Source organism: Urocampus carinirostris, chromosome 17 (genome assembly GCF_059441175.1).
Source record: "Urocampus carinirostris isolate Australia breed hairy pipefish chromosome 17, RoL_Ucar_1.0, whole genome shotgun sequence".
In the NCBI taxonomy this organism is placed as follows: Eukaryota; Metazoa; Chordata; class Actinopteri; order Syngnathiformes; family Syngnathidae; genus Urocampus; species Urocampus carinirostris.
In genome coordinates, this window is record NC_142365.1 from 31,620,721 (window position 1) to 31,633,149 (window position 12,429).

At 39.6% G+C, this 12,429-nt stretch overlaps 1 protein-coding gene across 2 annotated transcripts in view; it reads left to right on the forward strand.

The window, feature by feature from the left end:
* The window catches only part of arhgap42a (Rho GTPase activating protein 42a), a 108,864-nt gene that overhangs the window by 70,047 nt on the left and 26,388 nt on the right, over positions 1 to 12,429 (forward strand). For both annotated transcript variants that reach the window (XM_088320536.1, XM_088320537.1), the window contains 7 exons: positions 1,416 to 1,520; positions 3,942 to 4,071; positions 4,144 to 4,244; positions 8,098 to 8,207; positions 9,061 to 9,139; positions 9,216 to 9,255; positions 9,336 to 9,398. In XM_088320536.1, the coding sequence (XP_088176662.1) occupies positions 1,416 to 1,520; positions 3,942 to 4,071; positions 4,144 to 4,244; positions 8,098 to 8,207; positions 9,061 to 9,139; positions 9,216 to 9,255; positions 9,336 to 9,398 (628 nt within the window). The remainder of the gene's footprint in view (positions 1 to 1,415; positions 1,521 to 3,941; positions 4,072 to 4,143; positions 4,245 to 8,097; positions 8,208 to 9,060; positions 9,140 to 9,215; positions 9,256 to 9,335; positions 9,399 to 12,429) is intronic.

The following is a 12,429-nucleotide window of genomic DNA, read 5'->3' on the forward strand; positions in this document are numbered from 1 at the left end:
ATCTACTGAATATAAGTGTATTTTAAGCATAGATTTAGACACCTCCATTGAGGTTGTTGCAGATCGAATTTCAGATCCCAGAGCATTCCACAGCATTGTGGCCGGAATGAAAAACGCTTTCAAACCTGCAGATTTCTTCTTGGCTCTTGGAAGCACGATTACACTCTCATTTTGCGGGCAAAGGCTCCTGGCAGGAACATAGGGAGAGATTAAATCTGAAAGATATGAGGGGGGAAGTCCATGAATAATTTTAAATAATACCAACAGAAGCTTAAAATCACATCTTGAACTGACAGGTGCTCTCCTGCAGAGGCTGCTGCCCCCGCGACCTGTCCCCAGATTTGCGGAAGAAAACGGATGGATAGGTAAAAGCCTCGCTGCAGCTTCAGCGACAGACTGCTGTCACTGTCTTGTACCACGGACAGACTGAAGAGATCTTTTCTTCCTCATGCAATGAGGCTCTTTAACTCCACCCGGCGGAGTAAAGGCCCACATTAAACCACACCCCCTACATTGCATATTACTGTACTTTTATTGCAGTGTGTATTTTATGTAGCACTATTTAAATACTCTATACAACACGCTACAGTGGGTATTAGCACGTCACATTGGGTATTTGTATATTGTATTCCTTTTGCTTTATTATTGTATTGTTCTCAGCGAAGGGATGCTGCTGGAAATGTGAATTTCCCTGCGGGGATGAATAAAGTATCTATCTATCTATTTATCTAGCTATCTTTTGTACCGGCTGCAGGCTTTTGATGCTAGACTTTGGGGGACCAGAAAATAGTATACTACAGTCAGACTGGAGATAACAAACGCATGAATTATAATCTCAGCGTCGGATTGAGACAGCGTAGGGCAAATTCTTGCAACATTTAGAAGATGGAAATAAGCTGTTCTAGTAATGTTCTTAACGTGTAACTGAAAGGACAGTTAATGGTAAATTATAACACCTACATTTTTAACCGGATCACTCTGGGTAATATTACATTCATCAAGGTTCTTGACCTTGAGCAGTGTTTGAGAACAAGTTACGGCATTAAGAAGGACTAATAACAATAAAGATCTTCAAAATAAACATTCCTTCAACATTCAAAAGAACTATTACAAAAGTTTTAAAATCTTTTTTCCCATGCAATTGTTGTTAAAAGGGTGTTTCTTCTTGTGAACTTTAGCGCCATTTTAATCATAAGACGATCCCAGCCGCCAATTTCTGTGTTTTGACTACCCATAAACATGTTATCAGTGATACATATCAGCAACGGCCAGTTCCTGTTTCAACCCCGCTGCTTCCTGTATTGAGATATCTCCAGAGAGAAAATCTTTGTTATTAACGTAGAAAAGAACAGTGACCCAAACAGCTGCCTACAAGCTTTTTTCTTTTCTGGTCTGATTATCAATCTGCTTTTTAGCTGCTGGCTTTTCTGCAAGGCTTGCTGACGTTCTACCATGAAGGCTATGAGTTGGCAAGTGAATTTGAGCCATACAAACAGCAGCTGCAGTTCAACCTGCAGAATGTAAGTTGAACTTTATCAGAAAATACACTCGTCTTAAACCTTATCTCTGATAAGTCTGCGTACATTTATCATCATGGAATGTGTTTTCTTTGATGACACAATGCATGTCAGTGTACATTATTTGGACATGAACTTGAAGTGTGATAACTGAGCCATTTATGAATATTTTTTTGATTTCCAACCAATCCAAATGTTCGGTGGCATCATCACCTATTCATACACACAAAAAAATGTCATATATACATATTATTGTGGCTTGCAAAACTATATGCCCCCCTTGAACTTTGTTACCTTTTGCCACATTTTAGACTTCAAACATCACGATATAAAACTAATTTCTTGTGAAGAATCACCAATAAGTGGGACACAATCATGAAGTGGAACCCACTTTATTTGATATTTTAAACAAATAAAAACAAATATCTATATTTTTTTTATATATATATATATATATATATATATATATATATATATATAAATCGATTATTACAAATGTGATTGTTTCATTAAATCTTTCAGTGCCATAGTGTTTTCAGAAATATTGTCCCTGAGTGCCAAAACGTAAAAATACATGCGTTTGTGTTTTTTTAAACTATTCTAAACGCATCTTTTCCATTAATATCAAGCCTCTGGGAAGGACACCAGTATGATAAATCACCACTAGATGGCTTTGATCAGATCTTTGTGCCTAGTTTAATTCCTGTATAACATTGTGTAGGCGCCGGCCCATATACCAAGTACACGAGTGGTTCACAAAATGGGCGGTACCACCCCCCCTGGGTGCGGTGAGGAAGATTAAAGCAGTCCGAAGTCTGAGTCAGAAGTTTGAATGTAGTGCAGTTGTGAAACTGCAAAGCACTGCGTTTTTTTCAAGGTTTTGTAGTGAGTGATGGAGTTTTGGCCAACCACAATTGTTACTGTTCGAGTTTTAAAAGCGCCGACCAATCAGAGGCAGGTTTTAATAATAGCACAAGCCAATAAACACGATGCAAGCACCACACTATGCCACAACCCATTGTGTGGGCTCATTGAGTGTCATGGCGGACTCCATAAACATTGTCCCAGAGTCAACAAACGTGAAGGAAACGAGGGTTGCACCGATGAAGGGCAATACATCACTTGTTGGGACCTTTTTTGGCTTTGACAAAGCGGACGTGAAACAAGAAAACGCCTGTTGCAAAATGTACTTTCGCGTAGTCGCTACATCCAGAGGAAACACAAGTTATTTGTACCAGCACCTTTGAGGGGGCATCAATAATACACTGGGGAGCCATGGGGGCGCCAGCCTGCAAAAGTTTGGGAACCATTGAATTACGCACAGTGTGGTGACAAAAACAAAGATATAAGTACATACTGTTAATGCTTCAAAGTCAAGTCTAGTCATGTTTTGCTGTATAGCCCTCAATCAAAGAGGGCTTTATTCTTTCTAAAAAAAGATGACAAAGTGCCTTTGTAAATGTCTGGACAGGGAGGGATGACCTGAATCATGTGATATATTCACCGGAAACATCCGGCGCTGAAAAGTTCTTGCAAAGTTCATACATCGTCTAGGCATCAGTTCTGTGTTCTTGCAATAAAATGTTATTTTGCAAGCAAAGTAACCTTGTGTTTAAAGAAAGTATTGTTTAGAAATTGGAGGTATCAGTCAGGGTTGGGTAGGGTTACTTTAACTGGATTACTTTCAATTACTTTTGGATTACTCCAATACCAAATATGCTAATAAAAGACAAAATAAACTAAATATGAATAAAATTATGACTCACAACATGTGGTAAGCTTTCTCTCCTGGCTTTGATTTTTTTGATCTCCGACAAAACTAACATAAAATGCGACAGAAACAAAATGAAAATAAATCCAAACAGCTTGCCAACATCATTTTTGCCGTTCCATGTATTCCGTTACTCCCCAAGCCTGCACAAAATTTAGTAATTGTATTCATATTTAGTTTATTTTGTCTTTTATTAGCATATTTGGTATTGGAGTAATCCAAAAGGAATTGAAAGTAATCCAGTTAAAGTAACCCTACTTTGGGTATCACATATACATATAAAAGAAAAGCACTGAAGTGAAAGTTCTGCCTAAAATACATCCTTTAAGCATTTTCAATGTTCAACTGTTGTTTACTAAAACGATAGTACACGCTAAAGGCACACTTTTTTTTTCTAATAAAAGATGAGGATTCAATATTTTTTTGATTCAACCCTATGCCTATATTGCTCCAGAGCTAAATCTTATGTAGGCCTTAAAAGATGAGTCAAAATCGCAAAAAATTGGCTGGCATCGGCACTTACCTTTTGAGAGAAACGTCTGGCACTGAAAGAGGTAAAATTTTAGCTGACATTATGAATAACCTTTCGTGTAGAACAGACACATACATAAACTATTGGAACTATAATTTTTTTCACTATGTGGGACCTATAGGCCCGAAACAATTTTGAGAGCACCAGAGCCGAAGTGGAGCGGCTAATGAAGAGGATCCGCTCAGCCGAGGAGGACTTCAAAGCCCCAGGCCGCTTCACCATGGAAGGCTACCTCTACATACAGGAGAAACGTCAGATAAATTGGACCCTTGTGGGCCTTACATCACAGTATTACTGAAATGTACACCGGTGTTTTCTTTTAGGTCCACTGGGCAGTGTATGGACCAGATACTACTGCACCTATGAGAAGAGCTCCAAGATCTTCAGCATGGGCAACACTGAGGCCCGACCGGCCAGCAGACAGGTGAAGCATGTTTATTTCAATATCCATATATTTTTTATGGGAAATTTACTCTAATGACTACAAGCCGCTACTTTTTTTCTACATTTTAACCCCGCCGGACCTTTGTTAACAAATGCATGTTCGTACAATGTCACCAGTCACTGAAATGCGTCATGCCACATTTCATTGAAATGAAATGTAAATGAGATGATCTGCATTTATATAGCGCTTTTCAAGTCAATGACTTCCCAAAGCGCTTTACAATGTGCTCCACATTTCCCAATAGCGGCCTTGTATTGCAGCCATGTAAGACGCTAACCTGCTTATTGGGGGTATTAGGGGTTCAGTGTCTTACCCAAGGACACTTCGACATGTAACACGGACGAGCCGGGGTTCGAACTGGGATCCCTTGATCCCAAGACGAGCGCTCTACCTCCTGAGCTACTGCCTCCCCAACTGGAGAGCTCAAACATTTGCGATTCAAGATATGCCATTTCAAAATACACACAACAGAAACATTACGATCAGTCTAAAACAAGTTACCCGGAAACTTTAACGCTGGCGTAACTCACCAATTATGTCCCCTGGCCGTCATCAAATTAATTGAAAGTACGCAAAAATAGCTTTGTTACATCCAAGACAATCCATAGAATGCAACCATGTAAAATATTACTCCAAAACACACGATAATGCAGACAAATCCAAAAATAAACGTCCGCCTAAAAGCATTTCTGCTACGTTTGACGTAGAGAGCCCCAGGTTCCATGTAATTTGTTAGTTTTGCTCCAAAACTCCCCTTTAAAAAATAAACAGACTCGTAAAATTATTTTGGATATAGTAGTTAGTGTCTGACCTTTTTATTGACACCAATTTCGGCCAATAGCAAGCTTTTTTTCATGGTCCCTAGCTCAAATTAGCCCATATAGGCCTGTTTGACAAAAGGGAGATCGCCTCCAGTAGGTCCAAATAGTTTCTGCCAGGCGTAACCGATTCGATTGATGATTGTCACAATGTATACAATTTTTCAAAGTGTATTCAAAACAGAGCCAAAATCACAAGGCAATTTGTGTTTCATTTTTACGCACCATTATTACGTGCAAGTGTGCACAATCATTTATCTGACTTCTGTAAAAAGAAGTTAAACATTTACAACTCTCACACATTGTCTTAAGAATGGCCAGAGTAAAATCCACATTTGCATACGTTTTATAGCTGTAAAATGGTTGTCTTCAAATGGCCACTTTTGGAAATGTCGTGACCTACACTTAGAAAAATGTTTAAAATACGATGTTTAGTTTTTCAGATGGTGATCAAATTTTACAACCAGGTAAGGCTTCAAGTTATTGTCTCACCTGTTTTCCGGCTAAGATGCCCATGCCACACTTATCTATTTAATTGTCATTTAATTGTCCCCCTAAAAACTTCAGGCAAGAATAAAAACCTGAAATTTCTGTGTGTTTCGACTCGGATTGTTCAATGTTAGTAGCACTTGCAGTGATTATTTTAGTTTGGGACTTCAGAGTCTTACCTTTCAAAAGAGTCCGCAACCGTCCATATTCTCCAAATGGTTCAAGAACAGCATTCAATTTGCTTTGGGGACGTCTTGGATCAGGATTTTAGGCCGAATTTTCCAGTAATGTTAAGGGGTTAAACACGGCAGTTTACAATACTATGCAGCTTATTCTTTATTTGTTGCAAAGTAACACATTGTGCCGTGATTAAGACGCTTGTTTGCAGACTGTGTCGACAGCTCTCAATCCTAATTACCGTATTTTCCGCACTATAAGGCGCACCGGGTTATAGGGCGCACCCCGAAAAACTAGTTTTTGGTCCTATATTTGACATACATAAGACGCACCGAATTATAAGGCGCTACAATGGGAACGTCGACAAAACAGTCAGATAGTTCAGTCAAACTTATTACCCCCTTAACATTCCGAAAGCTTGCAAAGAAGCAAATACGTGTCGAGAACACGTGCGGATGCGGTGTCCGTACGATGTCACTCAAATGCATCGTTCCAAATATCATTCGGAAGGTTAAAGTCTTGGGATTCAAGAAATGCCAACCATTCCTTACTTTCTATTTTTCCATCCATTATCTGCACCGCTTATCACAGAAACATAAAGTTCAGTCTGAAACAAGATACAGGGAAAATATATAGCCGGAGTAGCTCACCGAAGTCGTTGTGTTCAATAATAATGTGCAACCATGGTCCATCTTATATCCGTGAGTTTAGTAAATCCAGGAGAATAAAATATTTACAAATACAGAATAGTAAAAAATGCTTTCTCTATGCCGTCAACCCAAAATGCTATTCACATTCATCTTTTTCGGCCAATTGCAGGCTTTGTTTTGCCTCTTAAGCCTATGCCAGCCTGTAAATGATAAAAAGGATCCGCCCCCTGACCTCCGAATAACTTTAGCCAATAGTGATCGATTCAACTGATGATTGACACATCTTTTTGGCCAATTGCAGGCTTTGTTTTGCCGCTTAAGCCTATGCCAGCCTTTAAATGATAAAGAGGATCCGCCCCTTGACCTCCGAATAACTTTAGCCAGTAGTGATCTATTCAAATGATGATTGACACATCTTTTACTGCCAATTGCAGGCTTTGTTTTGCCGCTTAAGCCTATGCCAGCCTGTAAATGATAAAAAGGATCCGCCCCTTGACCTCCGAATAACTTTAGCCAATAGTGATCGATTCAAATGATGATTGACACATTGGTTAGCCAATGAAACGCCGGTAAATAAATCCCGGCATACGCGGACTACTTGGCGTTTGGGGGAAAATCTAGTCGGCGGCTGCAAGTTAGTTGCAAGACTTTGCGACTTAATATTGATCCATAAATAAGGCGCACTGTATTATAAGGCGCACGGTCAGCTTTTGAAAAAAATAAAGGCTTTTAGGTGCGCTTTATAGTGCGGAAAATACGGTAACTTGCAAAGCAGTTAATATTAATTAAATTGGCATTAGCAAATGCACAGGAGTGCGTCAAACATTTTCTAATACAAAACTCATTGTACAGTACTGACTAAAATTCAGAAGAGCGTACAATCACAACAGCCTGGACACATGCTGAGCAATGTAACTGATCTTATGCTCTACCATCCCTTACGCACAAGACAAAGTGATAGAGAAAACCATCTATTTTTACCTGTACACGAAACCAGATTTTAAGTGATTTGGTTGGTATTTTTTGGAGGTGCCTTGGGACCAAACATAGCTAAAATCACTCCCTAAGACCTAAAGAACAACTGTAAATTTTTAAGAAAATCGGTTCAGCCGTTTTGGAGCCTATAAGCTACACACGAACACACACACATGCAGATTGGGATTTATACCTAAATTTATTTTAGATATCCATGTTTTTTTAATGTAGTAGCACCATTACTTGGTTGTCTCTCTTTCACTTTGTCTTGTGCGCAAGTGAGGGAGACCCTTTGATCAGTTGCTTGGCGCTCAACATGTCCGCAGGCTGTTGTGATTGTACGGTCCTGTGAAATTACTCTACATTGAGTTTTATTTTGATAATGTTTTTGCCCCACTTCTGCAATATAGACTGCTGCGCTAGTTGATTAAGATTTACAGCAGTGGACACAGTACATGAACGTGTGTCTTAATTGCAGCACAATGTGTCAGTTTTCTGTACTAGACTTTCCCTCGCTGATTCTTTTAAAATGTGCAAAATGGATGTGAAGGAGTTCATTTTATGGTTATAATCCGGTGCAGCTTGTACAAAAGAAGTTGGGTTTCTTTCTTAAATTTGCACATGCAGCTTTTAATCAGCCATGATCAGTGGTCTGGAATTCACGGTACACGAGCTGCCAAGTCCTGTTCACATTTAATATATAATGCATGTCTACGTTTGCAGAACGGGGTGTCGAACGGAACACCAGAGACTTTCAGGCTCCGCTCGTGCGTGCGAAGGAAGACAGACTCCATCGACAAGCGCTTTTGTTTCGACATTGAAGTAGTTGAAAGGTAACTAAACCTTTTAGTATAGTGCAGTAAAATATTCAGTATTAGAATTTTGTGGAACCCTGCTGCGTGAACAGTCCAGCGGGATCCTAGATAAGACAGTTTTGGACATTTTCAATTCAGACACACCAATTTTTAGAGCATAAATCAAGAAGCTAGATCTAAGATCAATGTATGCCCTCTTACTTTTCTATTATATTCTAAGCATTGCAGGTTACACATTTCTTGTCATTGTGACATGTCATATGGACCACAAAATTAACATTGGTTTCTAGTACCATGACTAAAAATAGTGTGATTATGAGATAAAATCAACTGCCTTTTTATGTGACATCTATACCACTGGTGATCTACTAGTTGGAATTCATTGCGCCCACATAGGAGCTTGCTTTGTCCACTCCACGCATCGGCCCGGTATAGCAGTACCTCCGGGAACGGTGCATTCGCAATGATCGCAGCAAGGCTTTAGGGCTAGGACCTTAGCTTGGCCTTTTGGCTGAGAGTAAGTGTCCCGGCTCCTAGGCTTTGTAGCGTATTATGAACTGACCGATAACGGATAATGGATAATGAATAACGAAGATAGATCAATAACCCTTAAAAACCCCAAAAACCCCCCACTGCTGTGACCTGGTTTTGATTCCTGTTGCATGCAACGGCAAAGTGAGCAGTCAAAAAGTGAGACAAGAGTTTGTGTTATACATTAATATACATGGTATACCTAAAAAAAATATATATTTTTAATAATAATACAAGTTTATGAGACCTGGTAGGACCAATTAAACCCCGGTGGCATGCCAGAATCTATGGAATGGTGAACACTGATATTTGCAGCAATTTAGCCTTTTACCCCGCACAGACATGGCGTCATCACTCTGCAAGCGCTCTCTGAAGCCAACAGACGACTGTGGATGGAGGCCATGGACGGGAAAGAACCGGTAGAAGTCCGAGTTCCACTTGGTGTGTTTTTGTCCTATTGAGAGGTTTTATATCAACCTGTTTGTGGCTCTTCAGATCTACACTCTGCCGTCTCTGCTGAGCAAGAAGGAAGAGAGTAAGAAAGCAGAAGTCATCACAGATGCCTCTTTATTCAATTTTTGCATCAGAAAGGCTTTCAGTTATGTTGTTTTGCAGCTTTCCTCAACGAGACGGGCTTCAGCTTTGTCAAGAACTGCATCGAGCTTGTGGAAATGAGAGGTAAATGATAATAAGATTAGGGCTGCAACTTGCGATTATTTTCACAATTAATAAATTGCCCGATTTTGGGGGGGATTAATCGATGAATCGGATCTCTTAAAGTAATTTTTAATTTACTCCTTTTTACTCGAATATTGAAGTTTTGGACAGATAGAAAAATAGTGCAGCAAACAACAGAATATTCTTTTGTCAAATAACTTGATAATAAATGAAAATACATACAAATATACGCTATACACCTCCAAATATGTAAGACACTCTTTTCCTACCAAAGATCAAGATTATATTTGGACTTATCATACAAAACAAAGAAGGAAGAACAATACATTTCATTTAATATGTAGCGAATCTCAAAGGTGTTAACCCACTTTCAAAATGTTGTCAACAAATTATTTTTTTGGGGGGAACCATTGAATATGATAAACATTCCTAATACGAAAATGAAATATAATATGCTTAAGATTATATCTTGTGTAGAGTTAAACATGTCTTTATTATTAATTTATTTTTTACTTTATTATATTGATTTATTTTCAGTTTTTTTCTCTGTACTTTTGCAGCACTTTTTGTTCCCATGAAAATGTTTCACTTTGTCTTAATGATGAAACAATCAAACACTACGAAGTTTAAACTTTCGTGCCAATTTGTTTGTAATGAGACAATGTTCAACAAAAGGTTTTTTAAAAATCTAAGATAACTTTTTTTTTTTTAATAAAAACAGTCTTGGCATCTTCTACCCAAGTTGTACTACAATTCTTAGTGTAACAACAGAATTGTATGCACTCTTGTATGCATTGTTTTAACATACTCAGTGGCTCATGGTAAATGGTCTGCATTTATAAAGCGCTTTTTAAGTCAATGAAGACTTCTCAAAGCGCTTTACAATGTGCTTACCCATTAACACACACACTCACACACCAATAGGGAGTCAGCCATGCAAGGCACCTACCTGCTCATTGGGGGCATAAGGGATTCAGTGCCTTGCCCAAGGACACTTCGACATATAACACGGAGGACTCGGGGAATCGAACGTGCGACCTCTTGATTGCAAGACGAGCGCTCTACCTCCTGAGCTAATGCCTCCTAAATTCATAAATCAAGGATACAACAAATTAATGATCTAATTAGTTGCCAATGCTTTCAATAATCAATTGTATCTATTTTTGCAGCCCTAAATGATATATAATTGATGGGTTTACCCAAGGTCTTAAAAAACTTGAAAAAGTCTTAAATCTGATACAGACGCTGCCCTACTTAAGAATGAGATCGTTCGTAAGTTGAATTTGTTCGTAAGTTGCTCCAGTGCTATATCTTTTATGGAATTTGTTTAAGGTTTATATAAGTATGTTTAAGGCTTTTATAAGTTACCTGTATTGTTTTGAAACTGAAAAATAAATGTTTGATAAATTAATATGCTCTATATCGTTAATAAAGCAGACTGAATGATAAAGATTAGTACTGAAAAACAAAACTACACATTAGCCGTTGACATTCTGTGGTCTGTGAAGCCTTTTGAGTCTCCTTGTGATTAAGGGCTATAAAAATTAACATGACTTAACTTGACTATATAGATGAATAAAGTTGAGTATAACTTACTTTTGGAAGAGTTAGGTGACTTCCTCCTCCATGGTAAAAAGTGGACGAAAAAAAAAGCAATCTAACAATTTTCTCTACAGCATCAAGCTTCATTATTCCACTTTCATTTAAAAAGAAACGGCTCACCTCTTCTAAGCATTATACCATCCATATCGAATGGATGCACGAGATATTAAACAATAAATCCTTAAAGTTCTTAGCGTGCTAGAGATACAGTGCAGTGTGTATACACACAAACCAGGAAGTAGAAGCCGGATTTCTTCTTCGGGTTGGATGCTGCGTCACCTCTCACAGCGCGACGCGGCGGAAGAAGCACCACCGCACTGTCCTCTACTTGGATAAAGGTGCACACAATACAAAATCTAACTTACAGCAATGTCTGGATATTTTTCGACATCCTGAAAAAAATGTTCGTATGTACCGTTGTTCGTAACTCGAATGGTCGTAAGTAGGGGAGCGTCTGTTACTGCGAATGAAGGCATTGAAAAGGTCTTAAATTTTATTGACAAGTGTTAAATTAAACTCCTAAATGTCTTACATTTTTCCTTTATTTGCGTGATAGAGCTCATAGCTCTATAATTACTCTCACAAAATTATTGAATAATGTGTTGCAAAAGCATTTTTCATTTTCCATCTCTGACCGCTAAATGCAATGTATAGATTGGGAATCTGGAATTTCCAAGTTTTCGAAAATGCTGCATTACGTTGGAGCTTTACGTACAGTCAGTCTCTAACCCACTGTTGTCATCGGAGTAACTTTGGTATGGGAAAATGTAGGTCTAACCTGTTGTGGTTGAGTGAGTAAGTGAAATATAACTAGGTTCTGGTTGCACCAGAGAATAAGTGGAAGGGGTCAACCAGCTGACGCCCTAGCATCCAACGCGGCTGTAACAGTGGCAGTTGGGCCCGCCCCTCCGTAACAAGATTACTCAGCTGACGTCCAGGAACTGTCGCGGCTTGTGCAGCTGCAATGACAGCAGCGGTCGGGCGCGGCTGACATCCCGAACATGTCTCCGCAAACCCGTCACTGCCAACTCAGACAGTTCCGGTCCGCCCACACACAATCACTTGTCTCCGTGCCTAAGAGGGGTTTGGGGTAAGCGGTCGCCGGTGCAGCCGGTTCGTGAAATGAGTTCCCTCCCATTGCGTAGTCATCACGTCCACCCCAGGTGCGTTGCATTCTCTGGCGTTTCCTGGGTAGCCGGGGCCCCGTACTCGGCGCTGTACTCTGTTTCATCCTCTTGACGGGGTTGACTTGCAAGTCACCTCAGCACCTTGGTCTGTTCGTTCCCGACCCTAACGCCCATGCGGTCTTGCTCACGACTGCCTTATTCCCACCCTTAGTCCAGGCCTGACTGCAGCTGGGTCAAAGGGTCTCCCCTCGGTGTCAGCGCGGTTCGGCCCCCTTTGTAAACCTAACCTCAGCTGCCAGCTA